Here is a 26,179-nt window from a genome sequence, read left to right as displayed (position 1 = left end):
GAAAAATTTGTTTTGGCATCAGAAGAGATGAAGAATGAAATTAAACCGGAACCAGGACAGCTTTGAAATACAGTGATTCGATGCTCCTTGAAATGTGTTTTAAGGACCAATGGTTTGGTTTTTTAATACTATTATCACTCTCTTTGCCTTTTGTTCCATGACATCTTTGTCATTTAATCCTCCCCTGTCCTCTAACCTATCCCTGACCTGCTCCACCTACCCCTCCCCACTTTTTCAACAGTATAAAGCCCATCACATTCTTACCTCCCTTCAGTTACAAAGAGGAGGCATATTGGACTCTAAACGTGAACTTGATTTCTCTCTCCAAAGATGATGCCAGACCTGAGTTTTTCCAGCATTTTGTTTTACTTCTGATGGATGTTCCTTCTGTGTGTTCTCTAATGCCCTCACATAAATGGTGTTGGACACAGCTAGTGTGCACCTCACAGTTGCTATTTTGGAAACAAAAGCCTCTTTGGTACCTAAAAACTGGGCACTACACATCTGAATTTCATGCCTTGCCAAAAAGTTTTATGTATTTATGACTTCTCATTAGGAGAATGAGTAATCATTCTCTTCTTACTTGAACACCAGCTACAAGTGATCACATTCAATAACACATCTGACAATCTTCTGTTACGGAGGAACGTTATACATCATCTTCCACATCAACCCCTTGGAAAAATTCAAGTCACTTACAATAGTACTTTCAAACTTGCAAGTGCCTCGTCTTTGGTTATACATTTGCCACAATAACTGGAATTTGCTCAGTTACTCCCTCTCCTCCTATGCTTGTTGTCCTTACCTCCAGCAAAATTTTAAATTAATTTTTTTCTGCACTAAGGCACTTCAGAATTACATACCGGCTCAATACAGTCTTTGGATAGCTCTGGGGAAGGAAATGCAGCAAACGTCATCACTGCAACATACAAGTAGGTTAATCCCACGAGCAGATAGGCAATGGAGAGATCCCGAACCTGAAGAAGAAAGAAAATAAGTCTATATACAGTCATATGCCACCAAGAAAGAAAATCAACTTCTGTCCAAATCAACTTGGGTTAATTAAAAGCATACTACTTGTGAAAATAACAAAAGGAATGCATTCCATTTTTTTCTTAAATTCAGTGGTTGCAATATCATAGAACCTGCTCTATTACCTCTTCCAATCTTTCAAATAAATCTTTATTGAAAGGTCACCATCATCATGGATGAAAAAGTTTTTGCTCCCTGAAAATATTTAAGTTTTGGATTTTTACAAATTTGTCCATAGGAGTGGAACACCAGTTTCAAGGGGGCTGACTTGGAATCTCCATAGAAGTTTTCACTGGACATTCCAAAAGGTGCTTTATGATATTGCAGGCTGTACATTGATTTTTAGAACACACGTAGACACGGACTATTGCAATAGACAAGTAATGCATTAAACTCTGTATAACCAAAACAAAATTCCATACTTCTTGCGACTGAATGGAAACTGAATATATTCCACCAAACAATGCTTTAGCAAACTTTAGCCTGCTGCTCAGAAGATAATGAGATGAGAAGCAGTTCTATTGGGCTACCTTAAGAGGGCACAATAAACACGTGACATTGTGCACCAATGCATGGATTGTATAAATATGACATAACAAAGATGACCCCGAGTCAGTTGTCTAGGCACAAGAGTAGGATTTTACTTTATAGCCATTTACCATTTCCAGTGCTCCCTTGGTGGCTGGTTTGGGACCAAAAATGTTTCTGTCTAGTGCATGCCTAACTTGTGATATTTCACTTCACTGGCAAGAAAATGGTCCATAAAATATGCACGTAAAACAAATTTGAAAGACACCATCCTACAGGTGATCTCTTCAATAGAATGTTTCAGTGAGATTGATCATAAAAATACTTCTGATCTTTTGACAAGCTTTAGCAAGGCAAAAACTCAAGTGGATGCTCTACTTTTTTCAACACTGATTGCAAAGAAAGTTTAATCTAAGAAATGCTGACTGGCATGCAAGAATGGTGGTGAGCCTTTGTCATGTCATTTGCTCTGACTTGCTACCTTTCTTCTCCTTATACTGTCTTACTAACACTACCAGTCAGCTGTGTTGTTACAGGATTTAAATGGTAATTTTATTTATGCTTTAATGATATAATGTTAGACAGCAAGTGACAAGTAATTTCACAAAAAAAAAATCCTAAGGAAACTTCTCAAATAGAACATTTAGAATGGACTCAATTTGGATAATGACTACACAAATGTTTACATTCCTAGTTTTGGAAAGTGGACATTTGACAACACAATGATTGACCTTCCTTAACTCGCAAGCATGTCGAAATAAGGTTCAACATCATTGGTATCCAAATGCCCTTCAGTTTTCCTCAGGTAACTTGAAGGAAATGCTTTTTTTTTCCTGAAGGCACTATATATTTATTTAAGCTACTAATTTAGTGATTGTAATAAACTGCACTTTTCGGGTATATTGGTGATATTTTAAGGGCAAATGCTACAATTACATCCAGATTTGCATCAAAACTGAAAATCAGCAGCTTTGGTTACTATATGTTAGGTTAAACCATATAGATTTTCTTTTTTTTTTTTAAAAAGTGCAAGTTTAAAAAGGAGCCCAAGATTCAGAAAATTGGTATGGAAAATGTTCCAGAGAGCTGTAATGTAGGATGTTGGATTTTGGGCATCAGGAGGAAGGGTTGGGATCTGGTAGGAGCCAGAGTGCCTGGAAATATAGGGAAGAGAGCTTCAGGCCCTGGAGTGTCATGTGATGGGGGTGTGGCAGTACTGAGCAAGGGGGACAGTGACCTGGTGTTTAGGAGAACTGGAAGACAGCACCACAGGAGAAAGGATTGATACAGAAGAGAAGAGGCGAAAGAGTGATAATGGAGTATATGGAGATTTACTATGCAGATGGAGAAAATGGAAAGAAAGAAAATTCAAGAAAGAGATGAGTAAGCACCAAGAAATTATTATAGCATATCAAAATCTTTTAGTATGAGTGAGAGCATATGAATATGCAATTCCATATATTCCTCATTTGTACTAACAAAATAGTTATCTAAATAAGTGTGAGCATCGAGAGAAGTGTGATCAGAACACAGGAGCCACTGTAACTCTTGCCACGGACTGGAAAGACAATAGGAACAGTTGCGCACTCATACTAAGTCCACAGTGTGGCCGCCGGCACATGTGCTACTATTCCTGATGACTTTCAATCAGCGACAGGATGGAATTTTTGCTTCATTTTTAGACAGTTTAATTAAAAAAGGCATAGCAAGTGGACTGACACCATGCGTCACACCCATTCTACTCAGTCCAAAAAGGCACCCAGCGGCAACAACTGCACCTACAGAGGGGTTAATGCCCCACACAGAACACCACAATCCATAATAAATCAAATCATTTTGTTTATTTTCATGCAATATATGAGCAAATTATATTGAATTCCATTTCTCCCCCAGCATGTTAAGGCTTTGTGCAGAGTTCTCATACAGCCTGGATAGCTCGGTTGGTAGATAATGGGGCTCTTAACCCCAGTGTCAGTTTCAAATGCTGCATGAGGAAATACTTTTAAATATTTTAATCAAAATATCTTTATTGATTTTTTACCAAAAACATTACAATCAACTCTCCAAGGTCTGAGTTCATTAGAAGTTGGAAATGTCATTTATTGAAATTTCCTGATTATATATCTTCATCACTTACTGAATCATCAGGAGCATATTTTAGAGAGATACAGTTGCTAAATAAGTCGCTAAACTAGATAAAGTACTTGCAAATTAAGGACTACACAGACCTAAAAACGGGTAACTTGAACTTTGTTAGCATGTATTTGTTTTGATGCAGCCAACTGACACTCTGGCACTGTGCATGCACAGAAAGTGTTCCCCCTAGTGTTGTGGCACAAATAAACACAGTTGTGTCTTGTAGACTTTAGCTTTAGACCTATTGGAACTGAACCAATTTAAAAAAAAACACAAAATGGCACATGTGTGCCATCTAATGTCAACCTTGCAATCTGCACCATTACAAATGCACTTGGAAGAGGACCAGCAGCAACTCAAAAGTTTAGGAAGTTTGTACTGCTGGCTCCTGATCTATAGGTCATGTACTCTTGGTAGAAAACACAAATGCAAAATTTCTGCAATTCCTCGGATTGGCCACTGAAAGACTCTTCAAGATCCAAGTAAAAGCTGTCAAAGTGACAGCAGCATGGTCTGTAAAGTGATTAAGTCACCAAGACTCCCTTCAGAATGAGGAACAGATTTGGTTGGGGCCAGGGGCGGGGCAGAGAAGTGGGTAAGACTTCTGAGCCCATCAACAGATAGCAGTGGAAAAAGCAACCAGCTTTGAAAATAAAATGGGGTGACCCTTTAAATAACTGGGTCAGTTTACATCTAAAATTTTATGAAGCCTAACCAGCTGAAAACAAACTTCAAAAGCAAACAGTTCATATTATATGATTTCAGTGTACCTTTAATTTTTTTTTAAATGTTTTATTTGGCCCTTCTATTAACATTTGATAGCATTGTTAACAATACCAGGAGTGGTTAACAGCAATCTTTAATGGCTTGTCATTACTAGGAACCTGAAACAACTTACCCTGTGGACTCCTGATAAAAGAAAAATCAATAAATTAAACAAAAATCAATGGGAGGGCATGACAGCCCCTAGTGGGGCACTGCAACTAAAGCAAAACATAAGATATAATTTCGGAGGTGGGGAGGGTGATGATGATGCACCCCAGAAAAGTAGCTGCATATATGGGTGAACCTTATGACTAAGAAAGCTCACTTTTGGACTGTGCTTTATCACCCCAATCGGGGAATTGAATCCCAGCCTCCTGCATGACTGGCGGTGATACTAACCTTATACTAACGAGGATACCTAATAATTGAATTTTTTGAGAGCTTTCCCAATTAAGATGTGCCTGTAATGGAATAGATCCAGAGGTTTTCCTCAAAGGAAGGAATGACAAACTGAAGCAAGAGGTCATGTTTTCATTCTCATCAGCTCACTGGAAATGGGTAAAAGCTTAAAGTAAGGTCTTACCTTTTTATTTTGGTCAGGGATGGTACATAACGGGAAGATAAATTCTATTTAACAAGCAATTCAGGCGACAGTTTACATAACCAGAGAGCCAAGTTAAATTCTATATAACAAGAAATTCAGGCCACAGTTTATGAAACCAGCGAGCCAACTTAAATACTATTACACCATGAATGTTACGTGGCAGATAAGCTAATGAGTCTTTTCTTCTGGATATAACTTACATTATTTTCTTGGTGTTGGTTGTTCCTCAACAGGGTGATGACACAATTGTGAATGAAGAAAGCAAGTGCAAGAACTCCAGTCATATGTGGAAAAGACAACCTAAACTCTGGAAAAGAAAAAAAACTTCACTGGCTACGTAAACAGCATCCGATGAGCTTGCTTGAGATTTTAATTTACTTTGAACACTCATGTTTGTGCATTTTATACATAAAAACGACACCTGGCATACTTTATAATATTTTACCAGAGGAAATTTCTGTTCATCCAATGCTGGATGCACAAGTAATGCCACAAATAAGATGCAGTGGATAACACAGGAACAAGGGAGCAGGAGTAGGTCAGTGTTGCAGGCTGATTGGCGCCATGATCTGGCCTAATCTGCATATTTCACACAGACGGTCACTGCGTGCATCTAAATGCCCTCTTTGCATCCAGTGTGACTCGCATCTGATGTGTGCACATGCCTCACGTGGTGATTTTGGACCCATAAAGGCTCTTGCAGCACTCCAAAAAGGCCATTACAGATCTAAATGTTGTGCCCTCAGACTTTGGCTTATGATTCTAGGGTTTAACAACATAGTGGAAAGATTTTTTTTAGCAATAACTAGTTCAAGTTTTTTTAAAATATTGGCCAGTTTTCCGAACACGTTCTGTGTTTTTCCTTTTGACCGTTCTTTCTAAACGAATCTTTTAGAATGATCATAAATTCTTTTCCTGTATATGTAGGCTTGTTTGAGAGTCCTTCCTGAGTGGCTGACTGGCTCATGTGCCCACTAGACCGCAAGCTGGGGTTGTTGGCAGTGTAGATGCAACTGGTCTATAGAGTTGCACGAGTGGGCGGAACCTCTCACCCTGACAGAGTGGGCGAGAAATCAATGCCAGCCAGACAACGCAGATGTTGGATTTCCAGCATCTGCAGTTTTTTGTTTGTATCAGATGTAGATCTGCTGGGTAAAGCACTGACCTCAACCCAGGTACTGACTGCAGCTGAGTGCCAAGCACATAAGAACCACTAAGGAGCCCAGAATATGCAAGAGGGAAAAATGGTGAATTAATGTTAGCCTAATGGCACTTGTGGGAATAAATCCAGATGTTGAAACTAATGATGCCGATATTTAAAGCAGTGAAGAAAAGGGTACAGCAATTTAATTAACTATTGGAAAAGAAACCGAATAAAGAAATACTGCATTTCAGTATTTAAGTGGCTGCAGTAGAAGCATTTATTTTTCTGCTACAAAGCTAGCTTACATCATCTTATGCCGTATTTGGACCCTCTGCACAATTCCATTCAACTGTTAGTTACCAACTCTTCAATGATTAAAAATTATTAAAATTCCTACAAGTTGGGTAAAGTATGTTTAGTATATATCAATTTTTAAAAAAATATTGAGGCATCACATATGCCAAGTTTTGAGTCTGTTTAGAAACATACAGCTGCTTGTGGGATAAGTTACTTACAATTTTCTGATGAAAGCTGAGGTAAATTCCTCAGAAAATTCTCCTGCATCTGTCGCAAACTCAAATTTTATGGTCATACTATAACAGAATTATTCTGCAGCCCATCCACTAAACATGGGGCCATCATTTACAATCTGACCAAACTGATTTAGGCCTAACAAATTCCACAAAGTCATGATAATTACAGATAAGGTAGACCAAGTTTCATATTAAGTAAAACAAAAACAATGTTTCATTCTATAGCCAATTTTTGTACTGAAAAAAAAAAACACTTGTTTCATGGGGGCCATGGAATTTTTAACAACAGGTGGTGGGGAGAAGGAAGGGCCCGCAGAAGCAAAAGGGTTGAGAATTCCTGACCCAGTGTTTCATGCTATCCCCATATCCCTGTTCGTGATATGCAAAGGTGCAATACATTGTGGGCACAAGTAGTTACAATTTCTCTCCTGTGAAGGTGGTGGCAGGATGGAATAGAAAAGATGCAAAAGAAGGAGAAGGCTGTGGATTCAGAATAGAGTTAAATTTTGGTAAAACTGTGGTAAATTCAAAACAATCTCTGCAATATCTTGTATTTGCCTGCAAGCAAAAAATTGAAATGCAGATGGAATTATATGAATTGGATTCTTTCAAGCAGCTAGCACAGGTGTGATGGGATAAATGGCCTCTTTCTATCCTATGTTATTATAGGATTTCAGGAGCTCCAATGGGCGGGATAGACCTTCCCAGGAGTTATGTTTACAAGACCACAAGGATATTTGTTGACTCAATCACGTACAAACATTCAGAATCCAGAATAAACATTGCAAATACTATGCTGAATTATATTATAAAGTTCATTGAATTCAAATCCTCTCTAGTTGTGTTGAAACTGTTGGACTGCACTTCAGCCCTGCAATTAAATTGCTTCTGGCGTCAGAGGAAAAGCTACAATGCCAAAGCTCCTCACAAGGGATCTTATAAACAGGGTATATAGATACTTGAGACAATATAATTAACCCACAAGGACACTTTCAAATATGTAACAAAGGGTTGTGAAGGAAAAGTTTAGGGCAAAGTTTTTTTTCTATCCGAGAATAATATCAAATGGGCTAAAAAGTCTTATTAAAAATCTGAATCTATTTTGCAATTAGAAGTAATCAACTCAAGAGGCAAGTTTCTCAACTGGTCCATTTCATATTGATTCTCTTTTAATTTGAATGGTTTGATATGTCATTCTATATTCGAGACATAGTAATAGCAATAATAGAATGGAATGTGCAATTATTCGAAACATTACCTGCTACAAAATTGTTTGCAGATTCAAACCAGTGGAACTCCAAGTGAAATCCTTGTCTCCCTGCCTTCAGTGTTACCAGTACAATTAAATAGAAGACTGAAATTGTGCCTGCAAACAAAAAGTTTAAAAATTCTAAAATGAAAGACATTTAGATACATAGATAAATGATAAATTAAAAATTAAAAATGAACTTTAAAAGGATCTTCTATGCCTCCTAATGGTTAAAAGGAGGAAGTGCCTGTGTACCAGTATAATTCCAAGCCATGTAGGGTTGCAAACTATAGTTCCTAGCTGTATCTGTTCAATGAATCTCAGTCAATAAGACCATTGGTTCAAAATTATAAGCTGCACCTCGGTTTGAAATTTGGGATGAGGGGTGAAGAAGAAAGGGAAGGCTCCTGATTATGTTGAAAGAGGTGTGTGTGAATGTCAGGCGAGAAAAGGATTGGTTTCAGCCCCTCACCACCCACCCAAGAAAGAAGTGTACGTATGACAGACATCAGGTAAAAAATAAATGGAGGGGCCAGAGTGGAAGTGAAGACACTAATAAGAAAAACAAGGAGGGAGCATGAAAAGAGCCTGGCAGCAAACATAAAAAGGAAATCCCAAGGCCTCTATAAGCATGTAAATAATAATCAGGTGGTAAAAGGAAGGGTAGGGCCAATTAGGGACTATTAAAGGGGACTTGCATGTGGAGGCTGGAGAAAAAGGAGCTGTTGAATGAACACTTTGCATCTGTCTTTACAAATGAAGGGCATGCTACCCAGGCCGAGCTGTGGGGGGAGATAACTGGTACTAGAAGAACTTACAATCGAGGGGAAGGTGGTGTTGGAAAAGCTATCTTTAATTAAAATAAATAAGGTACCAGGGTCGGATGAGATGGATCCGAGGGTACTGAGGGAAGTGAGAGTGGAAATTGCAGAGGCACCAGTGATAATCTTCCAGCCTTCCTTAGACACAGGGGAGGTGCCTGAGGACTGTCAAACTGCGACTGTTACACCCTTGTCCAAAAAAGGGTGCAAGAATAAAGCTGGCATCACAGGTCCGTCAGTCTGACTTCGGTGGTAGGGAAACTTCTGGAAATTATGGTATGAGATAAAAATCAATAATCATTTAGACAAGTGCAGGATAATTAACGAAAGCCAGCAGGAATTTTTCATGGGGAAATCATGCTCAACTAACTTTTTTGAGGAGGTAAATAAAGGAAATGCTGTTGATGTGGTAAATCTGGATTTTCAAAAGGCATCTGAAACAGTGCCACACAGACTTGTGAGCAAAATTCTAGCTCATGGCATAAAAGAGAAAGTAGGCACTAGGATAAGAAATTGGCTGAGTGACAGGCAACAGTAGTGATAAATGGTTATTTTTCAGATTGGACGAAGGTTGGTAGGAATTTCTCAGGGATTGGTGTTGGGACCCTTGCTCTTCCTGTTACATATTAATGACCTAGACTGTGGTGTGCAGGACATGATTTTAAAATTTGCAGATGATATGAAGATTGGAAATGTTGTCAACTGTGATGGGTCTAGTCTTGAACTTCAAAAGGACCGACATGTTGGTGGATTTGGCAGACAAGTAGCAGATGAAGTTCAATATTGAGTAATATGAGGTGATTCGTTTAAAGATATGGTGAGACAGTACAAAATAAAGGGAGAGCCTCTAAAGTGGGTGGAGGAACAGAAGGACCTCGGTGTATTCGTACATAGGTCATTGAAGATGGCAAGGCATGTTGAGAGTGCAGTTAAAGCAGCATATAGTATCTTAGGCTTTATTGATAGGGACGTTGAGTGCAAGATTAAGGAGGTCATGTTGAACTTGTATAAGGTATTACTTAGGCCTCATCTGCAGTACTGTGTCCAGTTCTGGGTGCCATACTTGAGGAAGGATGTGAAGGCATTGGAGAGAGTATAGAGGAGATTCACAAGAATGATTCCTGGGATGAAGAACTGTAGCTATGAGGATATATTGGAGAGGTTGGGATCATTTTCCTTGGAGAAAAGGCGGCTGAGGGGAGATTTGGTAGAGGTATGGACAGGGTAAATAGTGAGAAACTGTTCCCACTCAAGAGAACATCATGAACTAGAGGGCACAGATTGAAAATAATTGGCAAAAGGAGTTAATGCAATGTGAGGAAATTTTTTTTCACTTAGAGGGCAGTTGGAATCTGGAATGAACATCCTGAAAGGGTGGTGGAGGCAGGTTCGATTGAGGTATTCAAAAGGGAATTGGATTGCTACCTGAAAAGACAATGTGCAAGGTTATGGGGTAAGGCGGCGAGTGGGACTAGGTGGAATGCTCTTTGAGATCCAGTGCAGGCTCAATAGGCTGAATAGCCTTCTTCTTTACTGTAAAGATACTGTGATATCTGGGCTCACATGAAGATCAATCATTTAAGCGAAGTACTGGAGAGCTGCGATCTCTTGTGGAACAATCTTGGGATGTGGGAAGATGCACAAAGGAGAGGGGTTGGAAGGGCAAAAATGGAAGAGCAGTAATATTTAAAGAACACAAAATAGCATGTTTTGAATCATAAGCAGCAAGATCATGACGGAATTGTTAATAGATCATTTCTCAATCTGCATACGGAGAATCAACAGCTGGACTGAAGCCAAAGTAAATTATCAAAGGTCATTATTGGAACAGTAGTATTCAAACAGAAACAGCCACTTATTTTCCCCAAATAAAACATGTAGGGGATACCGTAATATTGGAATAAGAGGCACCATCTTCAAAGTTAAGCTGGCACGACATGCCTAATGATTGTTTCTGCCCATTGAAAAAAAAAAATGCTTCCTGCACCTCTGGCTCACTAGAGGCTAAACACTGAATAGAATTCCAGTCCACAATGAATAGATAAATTTTCTAATGAATAGATACATTTTCTATCCACCGACTTGTGCGTGGCACCTGACTAATTTGACCAAAATATTTTACAGACAGAAATATTTGCCTGCAGCTGGTGGCCTAGCAGTCTTTTGTTATATGTTATAATTCCAGCCTCCACAAATATTCAAATTTGTCTATAATCATTGAATGTCACCATTACGTGGGCTGCTCAATGGGAGTGTTGCAAGGCAAAGCAAATGCATGCCTTACTCTGGTTGAGTAATCACACAAGAGATCAACAGCAACTATAAAGCCAACCATTATCTAGAACATTAATTAGACAGCACGTCTTTCACCAACTGCCCCTGTGCCACCATAGTCAAAAAAGTTAACCGTTAAATCCAAATCTGATACAACCAAAAATAAAATTGAACCAACACTTCAGCAAATGCCAAATTCAGATTTGCCATTGCAAAACCAGAAGCAGAGTCAAATACAGGAAACATATATGACAGTAGTTTATCAGGCAACAATTTAACAGTGAGATTATGAAGGAGATCAAATCAATCAATCTTAATATTCCCAATACATCAAAACTGATTTGAAGGCAACTCAACTAAAGTCAAGTAAAATCTTTACGTATCTCCTTTACCAGTACTGAAAGTTAGAAGTAGCAATTCATTCTCTTCCCAGAAAATGTTCTACCACCTCTACTTGCCATTCAAGCATTTTTTGAAAAAAAAAATGCTGTAAATGCTCCAATAACCATAATTTCTTAAATATATGATATTCAGTAACAGTTCTTTCCAATACCATCTTAAGTAATCAGTGCATGTAAAAATAAATTAATCAGAAAATCATATATCCAGTTTGTGCCATGAACAAACTCCAAAAGCGCCACAAGAAACTGCAGAATATATTCTGCGCAAAGTCATCAATCAAACAGCCAATCCAAGTAAATCCCAGGTACAGCAATAAAAAACCTTCAAATTTTAATGGTGATTTTCCAAATTCTTGGATACACTGGGACAACCACAGTTTATTTGCTAAACAAGTAGATTGAAAACAAAATGTACTCTCGTTCTTCAGCACGAGTGGAATACTTACCTAGATTATTGAACCGTGCAAAGAATGAAGCAGACTTGAAGCTAAGGAGAGGCAACAATAGGAAAATCAGATACAAGGGAACAGTATTGGTTTTATTCCACCACTCCTGAAACTCATGCACGCCTGTGTCATTGCTTATGATGAAGGGCATGTCTGTGCTATTCTTGTGGTGAACTCCAGGTGGATTTGGACAAATAACTGAAAATAAAAAGAATGAATCAAAATCACAATTTCTATAAACAATTGCAACAACCCTCAAATAAAAGGAATTGAAAATAAATCAGATCTGGCATCACATTCCAGTTAGCAGAACATACTGATTGGGGGCTTATTTGAAATGTTCGAATTAGCTTCTGTAATGCATTTGAATGAACTTCTGCACTCACTGGGAATGAGTGAGACAGGTCAGTCACTTTACTTAGGACCCTTACAGCTAGAGGGAAAAAATAGGTTCATGGCTCCGCTCTAATTTGGTCTCAACCTCAGGTTTGAGATTTAATTAATATCATGCAACTCAAATACTTCTGTGCATTGAATCTGAAGCAAAAACACCATATGTTCTTCTACAATTCTTCTACGACCATCTTTCAAATTTTATCAAATCGCTTATATTAACAGTTACATTTGTGGTAGCTTTTTTTTATATTCACTCAACATTTCTCTCAAGTTGAGAACTTCAGGTCACTTGTCAACAAGGCCGCACACACAAAAGCTCAAAGCTTTCATTTGCCTGTTCAATGTCTAGCTAAATACAGCAAGTGCATAGATACAAAGAAAAACGCATCACAATATTCCAGCATAATAGACACCCTTAAGTCACTTCCTTGACTTTGCAAGATGGAACAGCCAACTGACCAGGACTTGGGCAAATGACATACTTATTAAAAAGTAAACAGGCAACTGAACAGTATTAAATATCAACAATAGGTTTAGAGTAAATAAACTGTTATGACCATAAGACGTAGGAGGAGAAGTAGGCCATTCGGCACATCAAGTCTGCTCCATCATTCAATGAGGTCATGGCTTATTTGACAATCCTCAACTCCATTTTCCTGCTTTTTCCCCCCATAACCCTCGATTCCCTTACCTGATTAAAAATCTGTCTCTCTCAGCTTTGAATATACTTAATAACCCAGCCTCCACAGCCCTCTGTGGCAAAGAATTCCACAGATTCACTGTCTGAAAGAAAATCCTCCTCATTTCTGTCTTAAATAGGTGACCACTTACTCTGTGCCCTCTGGTCCTAGACTCTCCCACAAGGGGAAACAACCTCTCAGCATCTACCCTGTCAAGCCCCCTAAGAATCTTTTTTGTTTCAATAAGGTCGCCTCTCATTCTTCTAAACTCCAATGAGTACAGGCTCAGCCTAATCAACCTCCCATCATAAGAAAATCTGGTTTCCTTAGGGCTAACAAAAATGCCTTCCCCATGCTAACCCTCACTGTAATTTGAATGGGACCAAGCAGCAGAATTTAATTAGTGACCAAGCCCTTCCTCCATCTATGATGATCATCAATGTTGACAGAAGTAGTTAGATTCAGGTGTATGACTCAAAATTCTTTGCAGAAATACGAGAACCAAATAATTCAAAGAAAGAATTTCAAACTTAAGAGCGGCCAAACGTATTTTAGAAATAAGTTTGTATTTGAATGAAATGGGTTGCCAACCACCTGAGAACAAACTATCACCTAACTTCTGCTGAAACTATTGCCAGTTAGCAACTGTATTCTAACGCAATGGATCCTGCAATCAGGTATGCAGCTCCAATTTATATTTGTTTTTCTCAGCTATCGACATCATTCAAATCTTCTGGCTCTAGATATAATGTGTCTCAATTATGTGTTATTTAACTTAGATGAATCTTAATTTAAATCCTATAGTGTTTCCAAGTAAATGCTGTGCAAATACACAATTAAGCAAAAAGGCTTATTGATTAAAACCAGTGATCCTGATGCCCTGCAATGCTGAAAGGATGTTTCCCCTTGTGGGAGAGACTAGAACTAGGGGACACAGGATTTTTTCCTCTGAGCATTAAGAGTCTGTGGAACGCACTTCCCCAGAGTGGAAGAGGCAGGGTTATTGAATATTTTTATGGCTGAATGAGACTGACCCCCACATTAATCAAGAATCTGTTATCAGGGGTAGGCAGAATGTGGAACTGAGGCCACAATCAGATCAGCCATGAACTTATTGAATGGCAAAGCAGACTCGAGGGGCTGAATGGCCTACTCCTGCTCCTAATTCATATGTTTGTATCATACAGAGTAGGTTGGCCAGGAGAATATTTGAGCTATCTAACCAGGAGACAACAAAGGTATAGATGAGGGAATCTGCGGATAAGCTGAGGAAGGGCCAAGTCTGGCGAAGTGAGCAGTTTTAGTGATTTGTGCTTGGGGGCATATTTGAGATGAGTTGCCAATGGGTGTGTAAGCCTCAGACAATTGCCAGGGAGAGGGATGAAGTCTACGGCTAGGGTAACTGAGTTTATGGTGGGGACATAATACAATGCCTTTGGGTTTCTCAAAATTTATATATTTAGAGCAAATTTGTGCTCATCCAGTACTGGATGTCAGATAAGCAGTTGCCGTGGAGCCGTTGAGAGAATTGCTAGTGAGGTAAACTTGGAAAATAGGAGGTGGTCATTCAGCCCTTCGAGCCTGCTTCAATAGAATCATGGCTAATCCTCTACCTCAAAGCCAAACTCCCATTCTCTCTCCATACCTCTTGATGCCTTTAGAGTCTAGAAATCTATTTCCTTCTTAAATATATTCAATGGCTTGGCCTCCCCAACCATCTGTGGTAGAGAATTCCACAGATTCACCACCCAGTGAGTGAGGAAATTTCTCATCTTAATTCTAAATGGTCTACTCCATATTCTGAGTCTGTGACCCCTTGTTCTAGACCCCCCGAGCCTGAGGAAATATCATCCCTGCATCCAGTCTGTCCAACCCTGTCAAAATTTTAGACATTTCAATGAGATCCCCTCTCATTCTTCTAAACTCCAGTGAATAAATGCATAGTCGGCCTAATCCTCATATGACAATCCTGCCATCCCACGAATCAGTCTGATGAACCTTCACTGCGCTCTTTCTATGGCAAGTATATCCTTTCTTAGATAAGGAGACTAAAATTGTGCACAATACTTCAGCTGTGGTCTCACCAAGGCCCTGTACAGCTACAGTAGACATCCTTGCTCATGTACTCAAGTCCCATCGCAATGAAGGCCAAAATACCAATTGCCTTCTTAGCAAGCATGCGGGGGCAGCAAGCAGTTTTCAGTGATTGGTGTACAAGGATACCCAGGTCCTTTGTACATCAACATTTCCCAAACTATCCCTACTTAGATATACTGGTCTTACATATACTGGTCTTACATATCACTAGCAATGCTGTGTCCATGTGCTCATTTGACATTGTTAGCCTATTCACCAAAGTTCCACTTAAGGAAGCCATAGATGTTTGTGCCGCAGCTCTATATCATGGCGACCTAGACCTGCCACCATTGCATGAATTAGTATTCATTAAGGTTATGAACTCAGTAACTCGCACAGTTGAGTTCAGCTTTAATGACACCATGTATGCCCAAATAGATTGTGTTGCCATGGGATATCCGCTAGGTCCAGCTCTCGCAAACATCTTTGTTGGGTTCCATGAGAATTGTGTCTTCGATGGAACGACACCTAACCGCCTACCTCTTGCACATTTCCAATATGCTATATTTAAATCTGTAGCAACATGCAATAATTTTCTTGCTTACCCTAATGGGCTCCATCCTGTGTTCGAATTCACCTTTGAAATGGAGCAGTCAAATGAACTCACTTTCCTTGACGTACTAGTTAAGAAATCTGCCAGGGGGTTCTCTACCATTGTCTACCACAAGCCACCCTTCACTGGTCAATACACACATTAGGATTCTTACAGATAAGATTGGCCATATCGGCAACCTTGTAAATCGGGCCCCGAGCCATCTGCTTGCCATGCAAGCTTGAACCTGAAATAGGCCACAAAGATATACTGTGGGATAGTGGCTACCCTGCTCAGATCATTTTGTACTGTATATCACGTAAACTCATGAACAGGCCCCAAGGCCATCACTTTCTGCCCTGAAAAGTGGCCAGTCTACCACAGATTACCCTGGAAGGGTAAGGTATCTCAAAAATTTGAGCAACAGATGAAGCTACCTGTTTCGTGCTGCTACCATGCAGCAGCAACACAAGTGGTATTTGCCAGTAACTGGATGCTGCCATCAAGCCAAAATGACGTCCTGCCTATCACACAAATGAGTAATGTGGTATATGAATTTCAGTGCCAGCGCGATGCTAAGTATATAGACCACACATTCCAAAGATTGACAGATCGTATCAAACAGCGTGTCCCAGCTGGCGTTCACAACTAGCAAGGTACAGACCGTACCCAACTAGTCTGTGCTTGCAAAGCTCAAAAACAGCGTCCAACATTAGATGTGATTCTGCAATTAGACAGCATTTGCTAAATAATCCTCAGTATGTTAAGGATTACGCTGACAACCAATTTAAGATAGTCAGTCAGCCTCGCACTATGTCATATTTACATGTACTGGAAGCTACAGAAAGAATATGTACATACATTGGGCCTGATTCAGCTAAACAAAATAAGTGACAGCTAGTTGTTGGATCTTTCCCCAGGACAATGTCTTGACCAGAATCAAGTTGTCTGGTTTAAATTTCAAACAATGCTTGGCAGTTAATTATCAGTCACCATCAACTGGTGCATTCTCCATGACAACACCTCTACCAGAGTCCACCTGCCAACCAATCATATGTTGGTATCTCTTACAAGTTGCCCTGATGAGTGCAAGACAAAACTTCCACAAAAATTGTCTCTTTTCCACAATGCTCAAATTCTGAATTACCAAACAACAAATGGACCCTTTGCCTCCTACTCCAAGCTCCTCTCCAGCCATGGGAGGTCCTTAATCTTGGCACCTAACAGGCAACAGTGGCTTCGGGATCAATTGAAGTTTTCAAAAGGAATTGGATCATTATCTGAAAATGGAAAACTTGCAGGGCTATGGGGGAAAGGCAGGGGAATGGCACTACGTAAAATTCTCTTTCAGAGAGCCAGCTCAGGCATCAACAGGCCAAACAGATTCGGGATTCACGCTCAGCTGCAGAAAATAGTATCTATCCCCCCCACTATACTGCCCCCTACTACAATTATCTTCCTTTTTAGTCCTCTATACCAGAGTGCTGTGGTTAGTTTGCTCATGCTTCCTGCAGTCCCTTGTTTCATCCACACAAGCTGCAAGAACCTCAATCATACTGGGCAATTGCAAGGCCTGAGGTTCCTCCATTGTTACCTACTGGATCCCCATACCTGCTTCACTCATGGTCACACCCACTGTCCCAGACATGGATCAAATCTGAAGTACCTAGCCTCAGGGGTGTGACTGCCTCCCGGAACAAAGTGTCTGGGTAACTTTCCCCTCCCCAAGGCATCGCAATGTCTGAAGCTTGAACTGCAGCTCAACGCGGAGCCAAAATTTCCTCAAGCTCCAGACAGTTACTGCAGATGTGGGTAGATGCTGAGAGGATGGTTCCACTCAGTGGAGCATCTAGAACTAGAGGGCACAGTTAAAAATCAGGGGTCTCCCATTTAAGATGGGCATAAGGAGGAATTTCTTCTTTCTGAGAGTCATTAATCTTTGGAATTCTCTTCCAGAGAAGAATGGATGCTGGGTAATTGAATATATTCATGGTTGGTTTATACAGAATTTTAGTCGGCAAGGGAATTAAGGGTTATTTAGGGGGGCGGCGGAGGGGGGGGAGCTAAAGCAGGAAAGTGGAGTTAAAGCCACAATCAGATCAGCCCTGATCTTATTGAATGACAGAGCAGGTTGGATGGGCCGAATAGCCCACTCCTCCTTTTGTCTCTTCTGATCTTATGAGAAAATGTTAAAGTACTTGGCTGGGTGGTAGAGCTCGAGGGTTTTAAAGAGAGAAATGGTCAAAGATAAGATGCTCAAAGCAGGATGAAGTGCCAGAGCAGTAGGCAGGGCAGATCAAAGTGTAGTTTGTTTATAAAAGCCACATCACTACTGCAATGGACTGGGTGGGGCAATCGGTTGAAGGTAAAGCCAGACAGGGAGGCTTCAGTGAGGGGAAGATGTCATCACCCTTCAGCCAGACAATAATGTCATCAGCCGTCAGACAATAATGTCAATGCAATCAAGAGTGAACAGACATTCTGGAGGGAGACGCTGAGAGAGATGATGATAGCTGATCCACTAGCAGAGCCCACAGTGTTGGCACTAGGATGCATAGGTTGGACATCAATGAGTTTGGCAAGATTAACCCTCAGCAGGTTCAACAGTTGCAGTTGTTGCTTGTTAAGTAGGCAACAAGGTGCCTTGGACAATATCCAGTGAGGTATAGAGAGAAGCTAGTTTAACAATGAGAAGCAAAGTGCCAGTGGAGTTGTAAGGCCAAGGAGTCCCAAAAGATTGGGGGTAGGGATTTGAGAGGGCTGAGGACCCAAGATGGGAGAAATTGTAGCAGGCATGACAACAGGGGGGCACATCTATGAAGGGTAAAAATAAGCCAAATAAAAGAAGGATAAATGGAAATAGAATGATGGGCTTAATTCTGGATATGTAGGTAATGAACAATGCATAAATTTTGTGACAAAGTTTACATTTAAATTTTATACTAGACAACTCTCAAATTGGCAGTCCTACCTTTAACACTCCCATTCGTACTTAAAACATGGTCCATTTCTGTGACATTATGAACATAATCTGGAAAACAAAATAATGGGACACCGTAGGTGAGATTAAACAAGCTTAAAAATTTAAATTATACACAAAGCCCTATGACTGTTTTGTGTCACTAGTTTCTGGAATATTGAAATCCCCTTTGGGTGATATCACTTCTTACATGCAAAACACCTGAAGCACAGATTGCAAATGATTTATTTTGCTAATATAAGATACCGTTCACAGTAATTTGGTAAAATTAGAGACCTCAAGATTTCAACGTGTAGGAGTTGATCTCATCATCTTGAATGCAGTAATTGAAAAGGTTTAAGTGTTAAACATAAACTGCAGAGATCTAGGTTACACTGACGAAAGTCCAAACTGGTAGAAGTAAATAGTTTTTTTTAAAAACTTACTATAAATAAATCTCCCCGTGTTGAAGAGGAAATTGGACATCAGGACCCAGTAAACAATCATGGCTCCAAACAGAGAAATGAGAGAGAAAAGAAGACTGGACCACTGGCCAAACGAACCAAAATAGTATTTACAGACATCAGGAAACTCCCAGTTTGTTGTATCAACATGGTCTTTGAGAAAGAAAACAAACAAATTTTAGAGAACAATTAAGCAAATAGAGGGCCAATAATCAAAATCGAAAAAACTTCAATTCACTGACAAGCTCCGATGTTAGCTTACTGGTTAAAGATGTCACTTGATGCAACACTGGGTGATGCAGACCACAAAATCCCAAGGATGGGTTACCATCAGCATTAAGGATTTAAACTCACCTAGCCTCAAGGGCAGTTAGGGGTGGGCAATAAATGCAGGCCTAGCCAGCAATGCACACAACCCATGAATGAATATAAAAAAGACCATAGCAGTTGTGAGAAATTGTACAGTTTGCACTTTCCCATTAGCAGAAAACAGCCAAACCTCAAGGAGGATGGAAGCAAGCACAACTGGCCAAGCCTCCTTGGCAGCACCTTCCATAACTGTGACCTCCACCACCTAGAAGGACACCACCACCTGCAAGTTCCCCTCCAAGCCACTCACCATTCTGACTTGGAACTATTTTGCTGGGTCAAAATCCTGGAACTCCCTCCCTAACAGCACTGTGGGTGTATTTACACCACATAGACAGCAGCAGTTCAAGGTGGCAGATCACCACCACCTTCTCAAGGGCAATTAGGGATGGGCAACAAATGCTGGCCTTGCCAGCCATAATCAAATCCCATGAATGAAGAAAGAAAAGTAGGTACAAATAGACTGAGGTTTTGTGAGGTAAAGTCATTTGGAAGTAATTTACTGAATGGACATTCTTCCCATCTACTTATGTTCATGTGTACTTAAGTGGTTGCCAAACAACCCAGCTTTCCAGCTAATTAACTTTTCTCATTAAGTAAAAAAGGAGTTGAAAGTGACTTGCTGAAACATTCTTCCTTTAAGCAAAATCCAAAGGGTCAAGATGAAAGTTTACATTCAATATTTTCTGAACTGTGTGTAAAAAACAAAGTGCTGAGCCAATTGGCTGACATAATTTAGTTTCAAAACTATGTTCATTTCAATATATTCTCATTTTCCTTTGGGAACTTAAGTGGCAAGGCTTTTATAGTGACACAAATTGCATGTATGCTCCCTATAAAAATTATTTTGGGAATTAAGGTTTCTAAACGGAGCTGAAACTATCCTACAGATTTCAAACAAGTTTCCAATACTGAAGCACAGGGGTCAAATTTCATTTTGCAAGACAAAGTGTTTTCACAATCCCACTAAAAGCTGTTTTATAACAGGTTTGAACTAGTTTTGATTAAAAATGCATTAAAACACACATTACCATTAGTACTATTAATTATTTAAAATTAATTATCCCCCCACCCCAGGTATCTTCCATCCTTTTACAAGCATTTCAACTGAAATACTGAAAAATTGATGTTTCCTTGGACAAATTAAACATGATAATATTGCACAATGTACAAGTTACCACTATACAATAAGCATTTCGATTAAATTCTACTACAAATTACCTGCAAGATACATTTCTCAGAAATCATTGCAAATAGTTCAATTACTGCATTAAATGGGACAAATTTATTATTACAAAATAATAATACGCACCTACTGTCTGTCGAGATTTGAGCACCCGGTAACAACAGTACAGCATCAGCACACTCATTAAAATGAGCAAGATAATCCCTAAAGTAAACCCTGCCTAATCGGGAAAGGAAAAAAGGTTTCAGTTTTTGAAGAAACCATAACTTTTAATAAAACATTGCAACTTCATAAGTCAGTTTAATGAAATGCAGAAAAAATTGCAGCACCATACTATTAACTTATTGATAAAAATCATGGAACTGCATAAGAAACTTCTAACCTCCTTTAGTGCCCATGGAAGGCTCAATATGGATGTACCCATCATGGTATTCCAGATGGAAAATCTGGAAAAAAATAAGATTCAGTAACATTTAGATCATGAACTGGGGAGCTATTATATCCTTTCTTTATACATTGAAGATTGATGAGGAAAACGTAAATCTATACACACATAGTGACTATGCTGGGATTCTTTCCAAAGCCATCGATGCTACTTTCAAATTGGAGAGCACTTCCTAGAGGACTGTAAACATAAATTCTCTCTTCAGCAGGAACGACGTGATCAGGTGGCACCTGTAAAAATATTAATGAATCATAGCAAATTATAGACAAACTTACTTCCATATTTTAAAAACTTCTTTCATAACAAATCAGTCACAACATGGCATGTTCTCTGTACTCAATGCCACCTGCGTTGTCTGAACATCCAATTCCAAGCTTCAACAAATTTTTTAATCCAATGGCCTCCCAATCTATAACCTCCTCTAAACAGCAACTCCCCAAAACTCCACTCCCAAACCAAGTCCACTTATCCACCACACCTGCATTAGCTCCTGGTCCCTCAATGCCTCAAATTTTAAATCATCCCAGGACCTAGGATCTCCCATATTGAGTCCTATAATTCCCTTCCCCCAAAACTGTATTCCTATGACTTTGGTCTCTTGTGCATTCACACGCTCTTTGCCCCATCACTGGCGGCCACAATTTAAGCCACACTAACCCATGTTTGTGAAGATTGATCGTTGCCCCTAATCTCCACCTTTAAGACCAACTTCTCCCAATTTCCCTTCTTTGACTAGGCACCAAATTTCCTTATGCCTCTATAGTGCTTAGAGTGCTTTTTTACGTTAATGCTACTATGCAAGTGCAAGGTTCTATAGGATGAAATCAAACATGTAGACTGTAATTGCAGAAATCCATTGAACTGTATCCCTATGCTTTTTCTAGTTCTCTCTTGTTAATGACTGACAGCAATCTTGCTTCTGTCTGTCCTGTAAGCTTTCAATGTTGCCTGCACTCAAGGAAGTGAACTTGACATGAGGCAGGTATGCTGACAAATTGATCTAATAGGTTTAGCTTCAGATTGTCAGGAGTGTTGGGTCTTGGAGAATAGATCAAATAAGGTGACAAGAGGTAGAGGTACCAATAAAAATTTCAACTTAGCTTATGAAACTTCAGCAGCTATTGGAAAGATATTTTCACTCTATGCAGCAGCTACCTGACATCGTTTTTTACGCAAGGGCTTAAACTGCCTTGCATCAAGTATCTCCAAAAAGTTAGAATGCCATAGTGGAGAGGACAGCTGCTACAAGCCATCTTCATTGCAAAGCAAACCTCTCTCCAGGCAGTTACCATTTGTATTAGGGGAAACAATCAATCTCCATCTACAACAAAATAAGAGGAGGGGGCAGCTAAATTACTTGAAAATATACTACACCCTGCATAAATGCCAGAAACTCAGCATCACCAAACAGCAGCTGAAGGAGCTGTACCCATGCTGTTACATACCCTCTGGTGCTACCTTCATCACCAACCACAAAGTTTACAAGAGATAAGAGTGGTTTCATTGAATCAATACGTAGTTCTTCCCAGTTAACATCAAAATCTATAACTCAATTGTGACACAGCAGATCATTAATCCATCTCACAAACAAGTGCTAAAACACAGTAAAGATATGAGCCAGATATCTGTAAAAATACCAGAGTATCAACTACCTTCACTAGTTACCAAAGACTTCACTTCCAGTCCTCTGCCCCAACTACACATTCTTATATGCCTTAAAAAAGGATAGATATTATTTGGTTATTTCAGTTATTAATCTGCAATCAATCAGTTGGCTATCTACAGCACCATATGAGGGGAATGATTATAGCAATGGCTCAAATTGTTAAGGTCAAGTTTGTGCTTGAGTAGTGGGCTTGTTTTCCAATCTAAAAAGCCTTTTCTAATTGTGTCAACTGAAACATGTAAAGCAAGCCAATAAAGGGTGGTACAAGAATAGACAAGTAAGGGTGCTGCAAATGACCTAGTTCATGCTAGAGGTGGTGGTGGGCATGGGGAAAGCAAGATTCTCATTCCTTCTTCCCAATTTTCTCCTCCCTCAATCTTTAAAGGCAGTAGTACCTAGTTTGCATACAGCTTCATATTTACCAGTCATTTTCTGTCACCTCACAAAGTAGGCTATCATTCATGTGAGTCTTTACAGCAAGTGTTGACAGAACAATCCACCCTTACCCTGTTTCTTACTCATCCAACATCCACGCATCTACACACTTCACAAGCAGGAACAGTCATCCTGGGGCACTGAGGCACTTGCAATGAGCCTACTGCTGCTTCTAAGGCCAGTAAACTCACCAAACCATAGATCAAGTGGAAATATTCCTGTATGACTTACCAATCAACTGGATGACTCATCAAATCATCAGGGGAGCCAAGGTTCCAATTCCTAAATTATCTAATAACTCCTGCAAGGTGTACAAAAATGGGCCTAGCTTAGCTATGATGAATAAAGCACAACCAGCACACATGGAACTTGATCAAACAGTCCACTGTGACAATGCCATCACTTTAAAAGACCTGTCTGTATTAGGCAACTTAAGGCAAGATCATCATCACAAAGTAGAATGAGACTAGGGTGGAAATATAAAGAGAAGGAACAAAAGGGGTGGGAGGAAGGGGGGGGATGTAAAGAGAAGGGACAAAGAAATAAGCTTTGTAAAATTAAAAATAAAACAAGTAATACTACCAAGGTCTTGTGCGTAGTGGTCAACTTGCTGTAGTACTGAACACGGCTGTTCATTGCTGAAGCTTCTTCTGTCACCTGCTCCTTTGGGTCTATGTTTCCATGGAGGCTTCTGGGCGGCACATAGAAAGGTCTAAATGCAAGATTAAGAAGTATATCTTATTAAATGTACAGAACCAGTTATTTACAAATAACAATTTTAGACTTCGATTCATTCGTGAGAATGGGGATGCCACTGGTAGTGGCGGTGAGCTAGCTTCTTGGCTTCTACAGTTGGTGTGGTGAAGAGAGGGAGTTCCAGAAACAACGAAGGAATGGCAATCTACTACCACGTCAGGTGTGAGACTTGGAGGGCAGCTGTGGTGTTCCCATGCACCAGCTACCCTTGCCTTGTTAGGTGATAGCAATCTCGGATTTCAAAGGAGTTGTTAAAGAAGTGTTGGCAAGTTGCCATATTGGATCTCGTAGCTGATGCACTGTAACCACTGCTCACTGCTGCTGAAGACAATGAATGTTTAAGGTGGTGGAAGGAGTGCCAATAAAGTTCAGATTGCTTACTTGGGGAGTTGAGAATGGAACTGAGCACTGGAACAGTCACTGTTAAACAATCTTATAAACATTATAACTATGTTTTCGGATTGTCTTCAATTTAAGGTAAAAATGAAGGGGATCATGTGACCTGTTCTGAAATCTGCCGGACAGTGAGCCTGAGCAGTTTGATTGCTGAAGCTTAAAGAAAGGCCTAGATTATTTTACTGGGGAGAGAATTGCAAGTTATTCACACGTTCACACAATGGTGAACACAGCTATGCTGCCTGTGTACAGAGTCCCCAAGTCGCAGGCAAGTGCTAACCTCATGATTATCCATACTCCAATGCTGTATTCCACTAGAGGTGAAAGACCAATTCTGTGAAGAGCTTGATGCTGCTAGCAGTAGAATCCCCAAGTCAGAACAGCTTTACCTGCTGGGGGACTTCAACACAAGACTGGGCATAGGCCATGAGGCATGACTCTCCTGCCTCAGACATCAGAGCCTGGGAAAGATAAACGAGAATGGACAGAGACTGCTTGAGGTTTACTGCAATCATGAGTTTTGTATAACACTTTCTTTCAGAGAAAATCATGTCACAATGTGTCCTGCAGACATTCAAGATCAGGGTATTGGCACCAGCTGAACCGGATTATCACCAAATGTGACTCTCTGAACAGCACAGCTCTGACCAGGATAGTGTGCATCAGGGTTAGGATGCATCCTTTTCAAAGCAGTAAAGTTATCCTTATATCAACATCAGCCATAGTGCCGACCCAATGAAAACCAACAGTTCAGCAACTTGATTGAACAGGGACTCTGGCACTCCCACATAGGGCACAGAAGCAAAAATGAAACATACCCCAAATCATCTACAATAACACACTTTCAACGTATGGGAGGCAACAGCAAAAAAAATGCTGACTTGTTCGAGGCTAACATCACTGTGATGGAATCTCTAATTGAAACCAGAGTCCTAGGCAGTGCGTCAATGGCTGATTACAACTCTGCCAGAATCCCTGCGGCAAAGGATATCTGGATAATGTTTAAGGCATGAATGAAGGGATTAAAACAGCAAGGTGCATCAGCAAAGAAAACAGCTCCACTGAAAATAAAGGGAGGGGAGGTCATTACCAACTCCTATAAACAGTTGGAGAGATGGATGGAACAATAATTTTAAGTTGTACTCCAGGGAGAACACCATCACCGAGGACGCTCTAGGCATGGTAGAAAACCAGTCTGTCATTGCAGAGCTAGATATTAAATCCACAGTGGAAGAGTTTAATAGCAAAGTTATTAACTCGCTTGTCATGGACAAAGCTCCAAGTTCATACCACCTGAACTCAAGCTTGGGAAACAGACATTCCAGCATCTGCATGAACTTCAGTCTCTGCTGGAGGGAGGGGGCAGTGCCCTCAGATATTAGTGAAGCAAAGGTTGTAACCCTGTACAAGAACAAGGGTGACTGTAGTGATTGAAACAGCTATGGAGGAACTACTCTACTGAGCATCATGGGAAAGGTTTCTGCCCATATTGCACTGGTCAGACTGCAGATCCTGGCTGAACACACATCCATCCTGAATCCCAGTGCCATTTCGGAACTGGAAAATACAATGGACATTATCTTCTCAGTCAGGCAGTTGCAAGAGAAATGCCATAAACAAACAAAATCCAAAAATTGCCTTCACTGCTTGCTTGATCCCAGTTTGTACTGTTTTCAACCATATGAGCAGAGGTGATCTATTTAAGCCGACGTAGAAAATTGGCTGCCTGCCAAAGCTGCCCAATGTGATCTCCTCTTTCCATGACAACATGATGGGCAGTGAGGTCAAGCAGGGTTGTGTTCTAGCATTGACACTCTTCGGCATAT

General features: G+C 40.1%; 1 protein-coding gene across 6 annotated transcripts in view; it reads right to left on the bottom strand.

The window, feature by feature from the left end:
* Positions 1-26,179, bottom strand: part of slc38a9 (solute carrier family 38 member 9) — an 83,393-nt gene that overhangs the window by 24,581 nt on the left and 32,633 nt on the right. For 5 of the 6 annotated variants that reach the window (XM_041194392.1, XM_041194628.1, XM_041194706.1 and 2 more), the window contains exons 3-12: positions 23,784-23,913; positions 21,209-21,330; positions 21,038-21,101; positions 20,782-20,875; positions 19,083-19,253; positions 18,649-18,708; positions 11,934-12,131; positions 8,001-8,108; positions 5,266-5,372; positions 864-977 (exon numbers count right to left, since the gene is read on the bottom strand). In XM_041194392.1, the coding sequence (XP_041050326.1) occupies positions 864-977; positions 5,266-5,372; positions 8,001-8,108; positions 11,934-12,131; positions 18,649-18,708; positions 19,083-19,253; positions 20,782-20,875; positions 21,038-21,101; positions 21,209-21,330; positions 23,784-23,913 (1,168 nt within the window). Of the gene's footprint in view, positions 1-863; positions 978-5,265; positions 5,373-8,000; positions 8,109-11,933; positions 12,132-18,648; positions 18,709-19,082; positions 19,254-20,781; positions 20,876-21,037; positions 21,102-21,208; positions 21,331-23,783; positions 23,914-24,633; positions 24,815-26,179 lie in introns of all 6 variants that reach the window. The other variant, XM_041194620.1, reaches the window with a different exon arrangement.

Source organism: Carcharodon carcharias, chromosome 1 (assembly GCF_017639515.1).
Source record: "Carcharodon carcharias isolate sCarCar2 chromosome 1, sCarCar2.pri, whole genome shotgun sequence".
Taxonomy (NCBI): Eukaryota; Metazoa; Chordata; class Chondrichthyes; order Lamniformes; family Lamnidae; genus Carcharodon; species Carcharodon carcharias.
The sequence above is the reverse complement of the archived record's forward strand: the minus strand, read 5'-3'. Positions and strand labels throughout refer to the sequence as shown.